The sequence below is a fragment of the Triturus cristatus genome, chromosome 11, assembly GCF_964204655.1.
Source record: "Triturus cristatus chromosome 11, aTriCri1.1, whole genome shotgun sequence".
In the NCBI taxonomy this organism is placed as follows: domain Eukaryota; kingdom Metazoa; phylum Chordata; class Amphibia; order Caudata; family Salamandridae; genus Triturus; species Triturus cristatus.
The window spans coordinates 151002415-151019827 of NC_140594.1; the positions used below are offsets into that span (position 1 = coordinate 151002415).

Consider the following 17413-nt stretch of genomic DNA (forward strand, 5'->3'; position numbering starts at 1 on the left):
TAGTTAAGTACTCGAGGGGCTGTATTATCGAAGGAACCTAGAGGGCTCAATAGCAGGAGCGGCCCCTGCAGGTAAGAGCTGTGAGGTGGGGTGGTGGGGATTCGTCAGATGACGATGAGGCAAATTTAAATAAATCATTTTCCCTCGTCTGTCGAATTCAACCCCACCCTGCCCCACTGCTCTTACCTGCACGGGCCGCTCCTGCTCAATAGGTGTTTATGCCTGGTTTTTGCGACCTCCAGGTACTTTGGTATAACAGAAGGCAGCAGACACTCGTAAGGCCCCTTCTGTAGTACAGATTACGCCAGCGCAATCTGAAGACCCTGTTACCTCATTTGCATGGGGGCTCCTCTCTATTGATATATGGGAATACTTTGTGACGGTGCCATATTACAGTCCTGGGCAAAAAGGCCATCGGAAGGCGCACATAGAAATGGAGCACAAACAGTGTGCGCCCAGACGGTTGCCACTTGAAAGGGCAAGGGGTCACAGAGGGATCCCCACACATCCCCCAGCAGACATATGCAGTTGTGAGAGCAGAACCCCAATATTTTACTGCACCCCAATATTTGGATCACCCCAAAATTTACCTTCCAGCACCCTTGATCTAGCGATAAGAGTGACCATCTTTCTCGACATCAGGCCCACAAAATCAACTTAGCAGAGCAATCAAAATAGTGACTGGGAGCACTCAATAACTGAGTTTTATAACAAAATCTCAAAATAGGCATTACAGCATTACAAAGAAATGCAGAATATATACCATGAAGGCTGACATACATAGTCCGATATCAGAATTATTTCAAGTCTCAATAAGCAACAAAAAATCCTAGGTAGAATGGGCAGCGTCCTTAGAGGAATAAGGAAAGTCATCTAGCTCACCTCTAAAAAGAACGATTTTTATACACATTTTACGCATAGGTAATAAGCAAAATCTGCAAATTCAGCTTGGCATGATTAATGATAACACATACTGGACAAATCAGAATGATGATCATCACACAAATAATTATAACACTAACCCATTTTTAAGGTAGAGGAAATCTTCCATTAGCTTCCACAGCAACAGCACAGTCAGGAGATGTAAAACATATTAGGAAATATTTTCAAACAAAGACTCATACACCAGTGTGCTATCAAGCTTGCATTGGAACTTTCAGGGGGGCGTGGCTAAGCCAGCCACGATGGCGGTCACGCATTGCTGAGGCTCCGCGCTTGGGCGCTACGTAGCTTCGTAGCGGGTGTTCGGCGGCCCAGGGAGCACCGGAATGTGCCTGCATGGCAGTGTGATGCCAGTGGACGCCTGAACGCGTCTTGAGCCTCAGGAACGAGGCTTCACCCGGACAGAGCCATTAGCGCCGCAGCCCGAGACCTAAGATGGCGCGGGGGCTCCCTTGAAAGAGACTGAGACGGTGCGGGGGGAGACACCGAGGGCAGCGGCGCATCGCGCTTTCCCTGCACGGCTGCCTGAGCGAGATGAGCCGGGAGCAGACCCGGGGACATCGGTGCGGGACGCCGCGAAGCGGATAAGCATCGCCGCCCCTAGCAGACCCGCCATCTTGGACGCTGTGTGCCCGCCGGGGAGTGGATCCTGGCGTTGCCATCGAAAGCCCCAGGTACCTCTTATGACCGACTCCTGGGGCGACTGAGGGGAAGCGCTGGGATCCGGTGGGAGCGGCGCGACCTGGGGGTTTTTCAACCCTCTCACGCGATGCCTGCCTGACCTTAACATGGCTGCCAAGAGGACACCGGACCCTCTCCTGCACCACCAGTGAGGCCTCTACCTCCATGACCGCCACAGCGACAGCGTCCTCAGCGGCATCCGGGGGGGTTGGTGCGCCCCCGGCCGACCCACCCGCCGCCTACCCACAGCGGACTGCCTGAGAGCCCCCTGGTGCCCCGGGGATCGGAGAGGACCGGCGCGACGGGCCGCACCGGCGCGAGGTGGCGACAAGCCCTACACCCTGAAGGGGACGCCCCAGACACCGGGCACAGTGGTCACACAGGGAGACACGAAGTGGACAGAGTCTCTGGGGAGGTGTGACGTGAGTCCGAGCTCCCCCACCACACACGGCCAGGCCTCGCCGACTACACCCTGAAGGACTGCGGGGGGTCTCGCCTCTGTTGTGGGCTCCTGGAGGGGACTTAGTCTGCGCGGACACCGTGAGGATTGCTCTCGAATCCTGTGGAGTGCACCCCCAATTCACGGGGACGCCGCAAGTGATTTCCCACCCATAGCATCGGACGCAGACGTGATCTCTGTGTGGGTGGTCTGCAACTGGAAGCGCCGTTCAGGTGGCTCCCGAGGTCTGACATTGGTGACTCCTGTACCCTGCCTGCGGAGGGAGACCCAGAATACCGGCCCGGGCTGCTGTTCTCCGGTGCCGCTCTCTCGCCATCCTTCACCATCGCGCCTTCTTCCCCTCGCGGACCCCTGGCGCCACTGCGGGCTCTTGAGACCTGACCGCCGGCACCGGCCCTTCCACCCCACGTGGAGTCAAGATGGGAAAATCAAGGCCCGCGCAACACCAAGCGGTCCCGGAGAACATGTCAAAGACCTCGACCTGGTCCCCCAGTACAGCGTCCTCCACAGACCTATAAATCTCGGATAAACTGGATAAGGTCCTCGCCGCCATTGAGCTATCCCGTCTGTCTATGGAGGAACGCCTTGGTACCCTGGCGTCAACCTTCTCCGCGATGATCACCGTAAATTAGCTGACCGGGTGCGCACAGAGGAACGGACACTAGAGGAAATACAGCCAATTCTGAAAGAACACCAGACGACGCTCCAGGGGGTCCTCACCCGTCTAACCGCAGTGGAGGAGTGCGCAAACGACTTGGAAGGCTGCTCGAGACGCTGCAACATCCGAGTGCTGGGGCTACCAGAGGGTATCGAGGGAGGAAAGCCCATAGACTATATGGACACATGGCTGAAATCCTTTACCCCGCCCTCAGACCGTACAGCTTTTTTCTCCATAGAGCGAGCTCACCGAGTGCCGGCCCAGAGACCCCCGCCTGGTGCGGCGCCTCGGCCACTCCTAGCTAAGTTCCTACACTTCCGGGATCGGGATGCGGTGCTCCGGGCGGCGCCACTACGGGTGGAAAACAACCAAATAATGATCTTCCCGGATTATGCCCGAGCAGTACAACAGCAGAGATCCTCCTTCCTGGACGTAAAGCGGAGACTACGGGACAGTAAAATTCAATATGCTCTGCTCTTCACAGCCCGCCTAAAGATCCTCCACAACGGGTCCTCCCTCTTCTTCACATCCGTGGAAGCCGCACAGGACTGGGCAGATCAGCACTGCTCGCGGGCACCCAATCCTCATCCCCAAAGGGGCTCGCCTCTCAAAACTTTCCGCACTCGGAAACGCCCCAAGAAGCTCCGCAACATCGAGCCCAGAACAACGAGTGGCTCTCATGACTCGCCCGACCTCGAACAGATTATGCGAGAGGGACGCGAGGCTCTGCAAGCAGCAATCGATCTGCGCTCCACGCAACCCTCGGAACCCATAGATCGACCCCCACACCTGTTCTCATCAGAAGGCGAAAACGACAGCGATGGCACCGTCTCGGGAGCAGACCTGGCGGCACTCCCCCACGCCACCCCGCAAACCGCAGATGGACTGCTGGACGGACTGACCTCTCCTACCTCGCCCTGAGGCAACTCAGGCATACAGACTGCCACACTGTATCCTTATATGTAATGTTCGCCTCATGCCCATTGTCTCAAACACAGGGGCTGACACCCTGCACATGACGCGCATTGCTCCTTCTACATGCCCACTCAACGGGTTGCCTCGCACTTGCATGCCGTCGCCCCCTATCACATAGAGCAGTTATCCCCCCTCGTGTTACGGGAGGAAGTTTGGACACACCGTTTCCTAAACGATGAGTCCTATGTATTGGAACAGTTTCCCGCACCCCCACACGTTGTTAATACCCCGGTTCAAACATGTCCCACCCCGCCATGGGGCTTCATGCCACAGAATATCCGATTGGACAGGCTCCCCACCTGCCTACTCCCCCCAGACGCGGCGCATCCCTAGGAGACCACTAAATAATCTACCTAGTGGGCACCTCACCTGACCCACACACAGACCAGACTACTCATGGCACAGCTGACGAACAACGCAGACATTAACATACTCACGCTCAATACACGTGGTCTACACACCCCACGTAAGCGCTATGCGATATACGCCTACGCGAAGCGACAGAAAGCGTCCATCCTCTGCCTACAGGAAACCCACCTTAATTCAACTGAAGTGGGCAAACTGCGAGTAAAATGGCGCGGACTTATCTGCGCCACGACCTACTCCTCGTTTGCCCGGGGGGCACTGATATGGATCCGCCCAGGAACCCCATTCCGGGAACTTAGACGGGTGGTGGACGACGAAGGCAGATTCGCCCTACTGGAGGGACTTTTAGATGGGAGGGGTATCTTCTTGGGAAGTGTATACGCCCCGAATGTCGATCAGGATAAATTCTGGGACCGACTCACAAACTCTCTAGCCCAATTCACACATGTACCCTGGATACTAGGCGGGGACTATAACTGTATCCTGGATCCGAGACTGGACCGATCGCACCCCCCACTCCCGCACTCCCCCACCTACAGAAAAATCGAACGATTTAAAGCATGGGTCGCATACTGGTCGCTCACAGACGCATGGAGACTGCACCACCCCCAGGCCCGCATTTACTCTTTCCACTCCATCCCACACAACCTGCGAGTCCGGTTTTGCCGATTCTTATGCACCGCAACGCTTCTCCCGCAGGTATGCCACTCTGATTATCTGGGCAGAGTAGTTTCAGATCACGATGCACACCTTCTCAGCCTCCAGTGGAGACCCCCGTACCCCCCTGTCCCCACATGGCGATTATCACGGGAATGCCTCACAGACCAGGTTTTCACACACTAACACCAACGCAGCATTTCAGATTACTTTACTCCTAATACGGGGAATGCATTGTCGACCCTGGTCGAGTGGGACGGCTTCAAGGTGGTAGCCCGCGGGGAATGTATTCAGCAGAGGGTCGGGGTGAGACATACCTTAGAGCAAGCCCTAGAGAACGCGGAACAGCGACTGGCCACGGCCACTAAAGCCGCAGACCAGTCGGTAGCGACGGCGACCCAAGTTGCCCAAGCCAAATCAGCATATCAAGCGGCATGCATGGACCTTCGGCGTCACAATTTTCGGACTTATGCAACCCGAATGCACAAGGACCGTGATAAAACGGGCACACTCCTGGCATGGCTTGCCAAACAAGATACTGAAGTCCGGCCCATCACCGCAATTATAAACCCCTAGGGCACCCTGGTGCAATCCCAGGATGAGATCCTCCAGGCATTCTACCAACATTACTCAGCGGTCTACACGGTCCCCTCATCTCTCGATCCAGGGGCCGTCGACCACTTCCTAGACCCTCTCCCCCTCCCCCAGATCTCTGCTGAGGACAAGAAGGGGTTGGATGCAAAGATACAAGCTACTGAGATTACAAGCGCTGTACGAGCACTGGCCCGTGGTAAGGCCCCAGGCCTGGACGGGTTTCAACTTGAATACTACGCCACCTTTGCCCCTCTGTTGACTCCCCGTTTATCAGCAGTGCTGGACTCGGCACTCAGAATCGGTGAACTACCCAGCTCCATGAGAGCGTCTGTGATCGTGACATTCCCGAAACCCGACCGGGACCCCCAACTCCTAGCCTCCTATCGCCCCATCACACTACTTACAGCCGACTGTAAAATCCTGGGGAAAATCTTAGTGGATAGATACTCACAAATTATACGCCCGTTGGTACATCCTGACCAATGTGGTTTTGTCCCGGGGAGGAATACTTCTCACAATATCCGGCGCCTCTTTCACATCCAGCTTGGCGATCGATTCCCTCGGGCGGCGTGTCTAATTTTGGACCTTGAGAAGGCGTTTGACACCCTAACATGGCAGTTCCTCTTTGCCGTCCTCGGACGGGCGGGACTGGGTACCACGCTCATAGCCTACACTCGCCTGCTCTACACCAACCTTACATCTCGGGTCCGCCTTGGTCGCTACATCTCCCCGGAATTTGCAATGCACAGGGGCACACGACAAGGGTGCCCCCTCTCGCCCTTATTATTCGCGCTCGCGGTGGAACCCTTGGCTATCCGGCTCCGCCAGGACGGGCAAGCCTGGGGTATTCCACTAGCGGACGTCACGCACTGCGTGTCCATGTACGCAGACGACCTCCTCATATAAATACGAGATGTGACAGCGGATCTCACCATGCTCGAGACCGCCCTGATGGAGTTCACGGAGGCCTCAGGCTTGAAAGTAAACTGGGATAAGTCGATGGTGTACCCTCTCCATCCAGGCGCCTCCTCCCAGGATGTCTGGATCGGTGACCGGAAAATACATTGGACGGCAGAGGGCCCCCGTTACCTCGGGATTCGTTTATACCATTCCCCAGCCGACGTCTATGAGGGTAACCACCGTAGGGCACTCGCAGGGATACGATCCTTCATTGGGTTCTGGCGGAGCCTCCCGTTGGCCCCGATAGGCCGGGTAGCCTTTGCAAAGATGATACTGGTCCCGCGGCTCTTATATTACTTCACCAACCTACCAGTAATCCCACCCCGCTCCTTTTTCAAGGACTTAGACACACTCCTCAGTTTTCTAATATGGGGTAAGGGGCGGCACAGGATCGCGCTAGCAAAGCTGAAACTACCCACGACACAGGCGGGGCCCGGTGCGCCATCGTTCGAAGCCTACTTCCTGGTATCGCAGCTCCAGTGGCTCTCATATTGGACGGCAGACAGATACACACTCGAAACATGTACTGCCACGGGTCGTATGCCCATACCAGAGCTACGCCGCCTACTCATACCGGGATCCCGCCCCACGCGAACCTACCCCCTACAAGTAGACATTGCCCGGAAGTGCGTTCAGCGTATACATCGCGTGGCACCAGAATGCCCCTCATACACACGATTACTACCGCTAGTCGGCTGGCCCAGACACGGGTTTTTTTTCACATCCGAGGCAGAAATACTGTTTGAAGAGGGGCAGCTCCGGATGTACCGGCAGCTTATGGACCACTATGACCTGCCCCCAGGCCAGTTCTTGCTTCACCGCCAACTTCTCAGCCACTACCAACCATACTCCGACCTCACATCGGGGGAACCCCCCACACACCCAGTTCTCCACACAATATTACGAATGGGACCGGGTCGCCATCTCACCACATGGTTGTACAAATCGATTAGGGAACTGACACCCCTTCTACTAGGATCCCTACGGGCCCTCTGGGAGGAGGAAGCAGGACGACCATTTCATGATAGCGAGTGGGAAAGAGCGATAGAATTCCCCAAAAAAGTATCCAGGAACGCCCGGTTTAAGAACATACAGTTTCACATCCTGCATAGGGCCTACCTAACGCCAGCGCGCCTTCAACGCTTCTACCCGAACACGACCTTCCTCTGCCCTCGTTGTCAAGCGGGGGATGCAGCCTTTTCCCACATGTTCTGGACCTGCCCGGGCATTCAGACCTATTGGTCATCTATCCACTCGACGCTCAGAGATCTCAATGGGCTGACCCACCTGACTACCTGGGAGGGTTGCGTGCTGGGCATACTCGGACGGAGGAAACGACACAAAATACCAATGCGCTTTGTTTTCCTAGCCCACCTGCTGGCCAAACGCTGTATAGCCATGCACTGGCGGGCCCCATCGGGTCCTCCGCCTGCGGCATGGGTGGGGGCGGTTCTTAAATGGGCGGCAGCTGAGGAGGATGCAATCCGTGAGGAAGAAGCCAAAGGTATCCGCAAAATCCCAATCTCCCTAGAATGGGTGCTTCTATTGCACCAATTCAGACAATCCCAGACCCCGGAGGTCCCGGTCACCGACATACATACCCCCGACACCGTACAGCCTCACACTGTACAGGCTCCCGGGGCAGGGGATCCCCCTCCACGACTTTCCGTGCCACTCCTAGACCCGCCGGGTCCGTCCTCGCCCGTCTGACACACTCAACTGCCCACCACATCAGCCCACGCACCCACCCCCTCCTAGGCGAGTGGTAGCTGCACTATCGAGTAGGCAATAACGGGCCCACAGTATACGCCTGGCCCAAACACGAAGAACCCCATGGCACCTCCCAGTTTAGTTTTCCCCCCAGTTTTTCTTACTGGCAAAGACCTGCTACAACACAGACCGCATCCACACTGAATAAGATGTAAACGTACTCTCTATATTGATGATGGTCTACTCTGCTACTTACGTATCACAGTCATCTATACGAAACATGATGTATGTACGCTTATATTATCAAATGCCAATAAAAAGAATTTTTTAAAAAAAAGCTTGGATTGGAACTTTCAGAGGAAGTGTCCTTCAGAAAATTACATGAGGAACACTAAGAAAGTTTCATTCACAGTACATGCTTGTTGAGGAAAGTAACCAATTGCATCACACTGTCCTGTGCTCTGCGAAAACTGCAAGGAGAGAAGACCCACGGGGACATTGATTGGCCGGGGTAAAAAGCAGGAGCAAGAGGAGCAGAACAACAAGCAGCATTCATTTTAATAAAATGGTGTCTCTACAAAAATGTGGTATACCTAAACTACATAAATAAACACACTTCTAAACCTCTAAATAAAAATTTTCAAGTGCAATGTTACAAATTTATCAGTTACGACTATATTCATTAGAAAAATCATTAGTATAAAAAATGTCACCTGAAATTGCACATTTAGAACAACCTCTATTACAGTCACTCACTGCACCCACCTACAGGGGGATTGTAGCGTCCTGCTATAAGGTCAGGTAGCTAATGCATTGTTCCCAGTTACAAAGCGGGTTCACGTCTGCTGTAGGAACAGCACATATGATGTTATATGGTCCTGTTCTGTGGCCGGCACACAGACTTAGAAGTGGGCTCTGATGCAAAGTGTGACAGTGCACCATATATATAATACGGATCATGTGCTAATCTGCCATCAGCTCAGTATTTCACCTGAGCAAATGTGAGTAAACAAATATGGATTGTTTTACACATTTTTCCCAGATTCAAAAATACTCTTGCCTAAGAAAAGTGGAACATTACTCCATACTTGCAGCAGAGCCATAGGCCAGGACATTCTTAGTCTCTTTGAATCCCAAACTATTCCTTGCCCTGATGTTCTGCTATTTACCTATGTATATTGCTAGTGACATTTCTTATGCCATTGTAGTCTGTTCTCTGTGTGGGTTCTCTTTTGTGCAGTTCTGGCAGGGTCATTAATGGGACACTATTGTAAATTTGTCATTTGTAGTTTATGGTCCAAATAAAATGAAATGCATATGAATTACCAACAATGCACAACTTGCACATAGGTATAACCAAACATATGCATTGGATAAGCTGTGCATATGATTACTTAGCAATAACATTTTTTTCTCTTTTTAGGAGGCATTAGAGGATCGTTTGGAAAAGATCAACCGTGATTTGGGCTCCATTCGCATGACACTAAAGAAGTTTCACGTGCTACGAACCTCTGCAAATATTTGAATATAGTCTGTATTCAATTCTAATGTTTGTGATTGCACTAATGTACAGTAATGCACTGATGAAATGCAACCTTTTTTTAACTTTTTTTTGTAATAATTCCAGATCAAGATATCCTGTGAAATTTATATTTTATACTCGAACAAAAGCCAGCAAATATTTTAAACTTATTTTTGTTACTATAGTTTTGGACCAGTCTGTAAATCATGTATTTAAATGTTTTTAAGAACTGTTTATATGTATATATCTATATATATCTATACACACACCATGTAAACAAATTCTATTTATGTTGAGGCTAAGGAATTAAAGAAATTACATTTTGTTTGTTGTAGGCAAATATTAAATGTTGTCTGTAGTTTCCTTTGTTCCAAGTTGTCTGTAAGCCACCCTTAGTTGTAATTATATGATGTAACGTTTCTGTTGAAAAATTGTATGCGCAATAAGAACATTTAGAACATGTTTAAAAATGTTTGTCGTTTTTACCGAGGTTGTATATTATTTTGCCTTTACTGTTATTTTGTGGTTTGGATGAATTAAGCAGCAGCAGTTCAATTACATTGAAATGGTTGAGCAATATTGACAAAAAGGGGTGGTAATTTGCTGTTAAGTGGTGTAAGAGATGCAAACTGGAGTGGTAGTAACAGAAAGTGCACAATTTATATTTCATTATGTTATTATAAACTATAAACATTAAATGTTTTAAATATGAATTGGTGTTGATACCTGTTTTAATTGCAGTGTTAAGCTTGATTGTCTGGCCTTTACTGGGCTTCTAGTCTTCGGAATGCAATTTTGTTCTCCATTGACATGAACGTTGCCCTTTTTTTCTATAATTTTCATCATTTTTATGATAATTGATTCTTGGCGAAGCACTGTTTTCTGTTGCACAGCTTTTCGAGAAGCAAACAATCTATTCTAGACTCCGGCAAAGAAAAAAAATACTTGAAACTTCTCAAAAAGTTGGTTGCTAACCTTCCAGAGGGATTTTAGGAATCTGGTTCTTACAACCACTTTGGATTAAAGCTGAAAAGGGGAAAGTTACTTGAAATCCTTATGGAATCCTATGGTTGTTCCCTCATTCGTGAATTCATGAAAAGTAGAATGTATGAGATCCTGAAACGCAATTTTTCGACATAAATTTTGTTTTTCCACCATTGCAATAAATAGAAAACAAACCCAAGAAGGCAGTATTTGCATCATGTTCATTTAGTTCAAATACAAAATAAATAGTACTTTAGGCTGAGAATATCATTTAGAACAATCAATGTAGTTACTATAAAGGAAAAAACAGGAAATTAGCCCTAAAGTAGACAACACTATACCATAGCATAAATTGACCCAGCTCCTTTAAGAACCATGGATGGCTTCACTGTCCCATCATACCCAGCTGAGTGTTAGTTTATTTTTGGGAGCAGTTCAAAATCTTTATCCCTCAAAGTGGGGAGGTCGATAAGACTTTTATGAATTCAGAGAGAATACAAGTCATCAGGAGCTAGGATTATAAGTGAATATATTTTCCTTTTTCACTATGGCGTTCTCTATGATAGGTTTAAAATGTAGAATAGAGTTTGCCCAGCATTGTCTGTCTTTGAATCCGAATCCAGAGAGTAGTGATTATAAAGGTATGGATTGATTAAGCAGACTTCAAATTAATTGAGACATTTCTCATCAGAGCATCAGTAGCTGTCTTCTGTCTTGAGGAATTGGCTCTCATGTTTACCAGGTATTGATCTATTCGCTTTCCATAACAAGTGGCAATACAAACAAGCATTGGCATAACCAATAGGTCGCGCCTTTGGGACCTTATAAGTGTTTAGCCATGCAAAAGTTGCATAACTAAATACTTATAAGGTCCCAAAAGCGAGACCTATTGGCTATGCAAAGCGGCCATGCGGCCCCGAAAGTTAAAGTGATCGGGATCACGATCAAACATCAAAAGTGAAAGTAATTGCGGTAAAGCACGGTGCGCGCACCCGCGCACATGCACTGTAGCTCTAGGCTGGCCTGGTAGCACTTTTTGGAGCCCTCTCAATAAGTCTCGCCAGACCAGAGCATGCGCTGGGTCAGGCGAGACCTAAAAACTATTGATATGGCAAGGGTCTGTTTAGAGTAGGCCACATCTTTTTGACCACCATCATAAGAGCTGTTCTTCCTTACGAATGTCTTTGGTCTTATGTAAATAACATAATACCCTACTAACATACAGTGTATATAACAACCTTTCCACTGGAGAAGAAGTATTTGACAAAATGTTGATAAGGAAATGTTTAATATTTACGTGGCCCCCCTTGGCTAGACTGATCTAATCATTAGGGTTTGCTCCAGTAGCCTATACAGATGAGACACAAATTGTTGTTTCTATTTCGAATGATGTTGATGATACAGCACACCGCTTCAATGGATGTATGGGAGCCATCGAACATTGGCTGAACGTTAACAGTCTCATGCTTAATTCGGCTAAGACAGAGGTTATCCTCTTTCGTAAGGAGTTGGTCTCTTGCAATCAATCCTGTTGGCCCCAGACACTTGGCTATCCTTCAATTCCAATATCTTCAGTTAAGAATTTGGGAATAATCTTTGATCCCAACTTGTCCTTAAACGCACAGTTTAACAAAATCACCTCTTGTTTAAGATCAGGAAGATCCTTCCATTCATCCCTTTTGAAACTCTGCTAAATCAGTATTGTAAGGCCTTATATTTTGGCATTCACCAGCGCTCTCTGAAGAAACTTCAAAGCCTGCAGAATGCAGCGGCAAGACTTTTAAAGAGAACTCCAAAGTTCCAGACAAAGTCTGGGATATTATGAGAGCTTCACTGGCTTCCTGTGAAGAAAAGAGTCAAGCTCAAGGCCTTGTGTTTGCCTCATAAAACCCTGTATGACCAGCCTATCTGGGAAAAAAAATCTTTCTTGGTACAGTCCTAGTAGGATGCTACGTTCAACGAATTCTCAGACAGTCAATGTCCGTAAAATCAGAAGAAAGAATTGGGGAGGTAAGAGCTTTATTCACTCCACAACATAACTGTGGAACAACAACCTACCTGAACACCAAAGAGGTCAGTTAAATTTTTTAGCTTAAGAAAACAGCTTAAAACCTGGTTATTCTCTTGTCCATAATGAATAGATGTAAGCAGTAAGTCTGAGTTTTACGACCATTCTCTTTTCAGTCAGTAGTCATTAGCACCAAGACGCCATCGGCATTTGCGCACTTTATAAAACAAATCAATATCAAATTGTCTGATTAATGTGGTTAGATGACCTACAATGAGACCGATCCTTTCGGAGCTCCTCTGGCCGAGGGTTCAACTTCATGTGGTTTTCCTGGAATGTCTTGCTGACTTCACAAACTATCTTTGTGTGGAGGTATTTCTGGACACTGCTGCTTGTTTTGTGCAAATCCACTCTCGACATGAGTCTGAGATGAGGAGACTCTGTGATCTGTAGTGGGCTATGGTGGAGACCACCCTCTCGTGTGAGGAGTCTATGGGCAACAGGGATGTCAGACTAGATGGTGGGTCGTTCTGGGTGCTTCATTGATTGTGGATACTGGAAGGGACTTGGGAGGGGAAATGCCTGCTCCCCAGTAGTAGCCCTTTTCCTAGTGCTGCAGACCTGTCTTACTTCGCAGATGTGATACAGTGTGAGGGATTGTGCAGAGGGGGAAGGCACAGTTCTAATGAAACCTCCTTGTAATCTGCCCTCACTCAGAAGAATTGAATATAATAATCTCAATGAGTTTCCAGTAGAATTTACTCCCTTTGAATACACTTCCACCTCTAATTTACGCTGCTTACTTCATAACTGTAGATCGGCAGTCAAGCACAGGATTGAGATTGCTGACTTGGTTGTGGCTTCAGGCCTGAATATCATCACAGAAATTTGGATCAATTGAACCTCCCCACCCAGGCTCAACATACTGATTCCACCAGATTATGGGCCCGATTACGATGCCGGTCGGACGCGTGACCGCCCGACACGGAGTAGGAGGGCCCGCTTCCCAGATTACGATCTGATCACCGTGTTGGCGGTTGCATCCTGTAATTTTTCCATTGCATTTTGTGCTGCCGCTCGCAACACACGCCACAATGGAAAAAATACAGAGCTGAAAATCCTTGCACCGTGTGGCATGCACCAGGAGGTGCCTGCTACAGGGTGCAGAAATGTTTAGAGCTGAACCACAGGTGCTCCCAGCCCCCATAACGGAGGGCCAGGGGGCAAGGGGGCGCCTTCTAACGACCCCCAAAGTTGCTTTCCACCTGCCTTTTCATGGTGGGTAGACCGCCATGAAAGGGCAGGCAGAAAACGAAATTGTAATTCCGACGGCGGAGCCGAGGCTGGCTCCGCTGCTATTTGTGGATTACATTTCCGACCGCTGTCCTGACGGGCATCTTGAGCCCCTCGGAAGCGCATGCATTATTCCCCCGCGGGTTTCCCTCCGACCGACAGTATAGTATTACGGGGTCGAACAAAAACCTCTGATGTTGGACGGAAAGCCTCCTATGAGCTGTCGGATGGCTTTCTGTCTGACATCATAATGAGGCCCTATGTTATTTTATGTCTGGACACGGAAGAAACAATTCATGGTGAACTGGCTTTAATACACAAAAACTCACTGAACTGTAGAAAAGTAACCTTCTCCACCTTCCAGTGTTTCACTATAGATATCAAATTTATTGCCAGCAAATCCGCCAGACTTAACATAGTTAACTGTCCTGTTAGGGATAACCAGTCTTTTATCGAACAATAAAATGTGGACTGGGTTTGAGGTCTCATCGGTGAGACAATAAGTTCACCAAGACGTATTAGTTGAAACTCAAAAAAGATATTTTTATTATGTAGTTTGCAGACAAAGAGCAACACAGTCCAACTCGTGTTTCATGACACACGTTGCTTCATCAGGGCCATTTTAACAAAAACTAATAAGTCTTATTAAAAAAGGAGAGACATACGTTTTTATGACACATGAACAAATTTAGACAATGAACATAAAACCAGAAAAAAAAACAGAAAATGGAATAAAACAAATAGAAACAAGAAAAAGGAAAATACTATTAGTCACCCATATAGCAATTACTGAGTTTGTACAATTGTATTGTGTTGGACCTATGTCCTAGGGGTAGCTTGGCTCCAGTCAACAGGCTTATATCTCCCTCTGGCTTCTCATGCTTGCATCCTACCCAGCTTGCAATCTGGCGCAGCCTCACCCAAAAAGGACGCTACACTGATTAACTGTGAAGTTTTATTAAAAAGACTTGAACACCTCTCCTCCTTGTTAGGCTCAATTAATCAATTTTCCATTAAACTGGTAACATTTCAGTACCTTCCCAGTACCTTTCTAGTATATTTCTAGTACATTTCTGGTACATTTCTAGTACATTTCTAGTACATTCCTAGTACATTTCTAGTACATTCCTAGTACATTTCTAGTATATTCCTAGTACATTTCTTGTACATTCCTAGCACATTCCTAGTACATTCCTAGTACATTTCTCTATATCTTGAGGCACACCAAATAGAACAGTACACGATAACTTTTCAAACAGTGTTTACAACCACCAAAGCTTAACCCCCGGTCACATTTCAGTCGGGCATTTTAAGTATGACTTGACCACTCCACAGGGAATGTTAATTCAATTTGGCATCCCACAACTACTTCCCTGGGGCCTATGTACAGCACCTGAACTCTCTAGGCTGTTCCACAGCAGCTTGGTTAATTGTCATTTACTGCTTCTTTTCCCTTGTAGCCCTGGTATCAGTCCTGACCGCTGGGGTTGAATAACACTTCACACAGTCACCTCATAACCTTATAACATAGGCCTTAATCCCCTCTAGTTCCGTGCTGGTCTCCTAGGGGTCTCGGCTACCAAGAGAATAATAAACAACACGTATGATTACCACGGACCCTGTTAATAGCTATGGGCCTCACAGAATTCTCTCACACCCCTCCCTCCTCCACCAGGACCAGCTTACGGTTAGTCTTGCTATACTCCTCACTGGAACTGGAGCTGCTTTTCTCTCATTCCGCGAGAGAACGGGTCTGGTTGGTACGTGGAATCCTTTCCCACCTAAACGGCGAGAATCTGGGCTCTGTTGCCGATTTTCCCCCAAAACTGTCGGTACGGTGCCCCTGCCGGATTCAGCTTCCTGACCTTCAGACGCGGTGAACTTTTAGACGGGGATTGGGATTCTCTCGAACTCCCCCCTGAAAGCAATGTCGTACGCTGAATTCCTCTTCCTCACCGGCAAAGGGCGGCGCTTCGGCCCCGCGGCACGTGATCAGAGGACGGCGGCCTCCTGGCCGGGCCCGCCCCCTCTCCTTCCTGCCTGCTTCCTGAGGCAGCTCTCGCCGGAGCTTCGACGGAGTCGCTGGCTCCCGGCCCCTCACCTCCTCAGCTCACTGGCACCGCAAGTCCACACAGAGGACCACCGGCCACGCGACCATGACGTTGGGGTCCGCTTCAGGTAGGGACCGGACACAAGTATTTTCGGGGAAGTGAGGGGGGGGGGAAAGAGTCTGGTGCGGCCCTCACGCGACCAGGAAGGCTCCGGGAGAGTTAAACAATATGGCCCAGTCTTCTTGCTACGGGTTTCGTCTCACCCTTCTAAGACCAGGGACACAAGGCGAAGGGTAACGGGTGCTGGATCCCACACGGGGACAGTGACGGAGACCCGATAGACTCCTGGGCTTGGGCACTATCACTTCTTCTATCAGTCAAAAGGGGGGTTTTGGCCACAACCGGCCAATCCTGCAATCCCCGGCAACAATGGATTCGGGGAGTAGGCGGCCCCAGGCGTTAATTCACTCCCTCGTCCCGGCTGTGTTCAGGGACCGGTCAGGTGGTTGAGGGTGGTGTCACTGCCGTAGATACCCTGGCAAATCCTGAGATCTGTCCACTCTTTGTCCAGCGCAGCCACCTCCCCACTCACGGGCCTTACTCCTGACTAGCCTGCCGCCTCACTCTCACCTAAAATGGCTGCCCTCCTGCCACCTCTATTTATCACCTTGGGCTGACTTGCCAGAGGGGCCCAGAAGGTTCCGGAACCTCTCATGGTAGTCATGGCCCAGGTGCTGAGGTGACAGTTGGAGCCACCATTTTGTGCCTCTCACCTTCCCCATCTATTTCCCTCAGAGGAGCACCTTGCGTCTTTTCCTCAGGTGAAGTGGAAAAAAACACCCAGAACCTCTACATCAGCACCCAATAGTTAGGTAGACAGAAAAAAATGAGGAGGGGGGAAGGGACAAAAATAATAAAATGAGGAGGGAACTGCCAATGGGCTGACAGGTCTAACACGCGTCCCCCCCAGCTGAAAGTGGGGAGAGCTACCCAACCCCTTGGGAGTCCTCTTCACTAAGGCGGAAATACCTGGAGAGACCGTCAGCATTGGCGTGGTCCACTCCTGGGCGATGTTCCACCCTAAAGTCCATCCCCTGTAGGGAAATGGACCACCTCAGCAGCTTGGGATTCTCGCCCCTCATTTGCATCAGCCACCTGAGGGGCCGGTGGTCGGTCTGAACCAGGAAGTGCGAGCCAAACAGGTATGGCCGCAGCTTCTTCAGAGCCCACACCACCGCAAAAGCTTCCCTCTCAATTGCACTCCACCTCTGCTCCCGGGGGAGTAGTCTCCTAGATAGGAAAACCACCGGTTGGTCTAGACCCTCATCATTAAGTTGCGACAGCACTGCTCCAATACCGTGCTCCGACGCGTCCGTCTGGACAATGAACTCCTTGGCAAAGTCATGGGCCCTGAGAACAGGTGCCGCACACATGGCCTTTTTCAAGGTGTCAAAAGCTTGTTGACATCCCTCGGTCCAGATCACCCGTCGAGGGTGCTTTTTGGAAGTGAGCTCAGTCAAGGGGGCTACGATGGTACCGTATCCCTTGACAA

General features: G+C 49.5%; 1 protein-coding gene across 3 annotated transcripts in view; it reads left to right on the forward strand.

Moving 5' to 3' along the window:
- MPHOSPH9 (M-phase phosphoprotein 9) overlaps positions 1–10238 on the forward strand; it is a 493866-nt gene extending 483628 nt beyond the window's left edge. For all 3 annotated transcript variants that reach the window (XM_085635805.1, XM_085635804.1, XM_085635806.1), the window contains exon 24: positions 9427–10238. In XM_085635805.1, the coding sequence (XP_085491931.1) occupies positions 9427–9528 (102 nt within the window). In that variant the 3' untranslated portion in view covers positions 9529–10238. The remainder of the gene's footprint in view (positions 1–9426) is intronic.
- The last annotated feature ends 7175 nt before the right edge of the window (positions 10239–17413 follow it).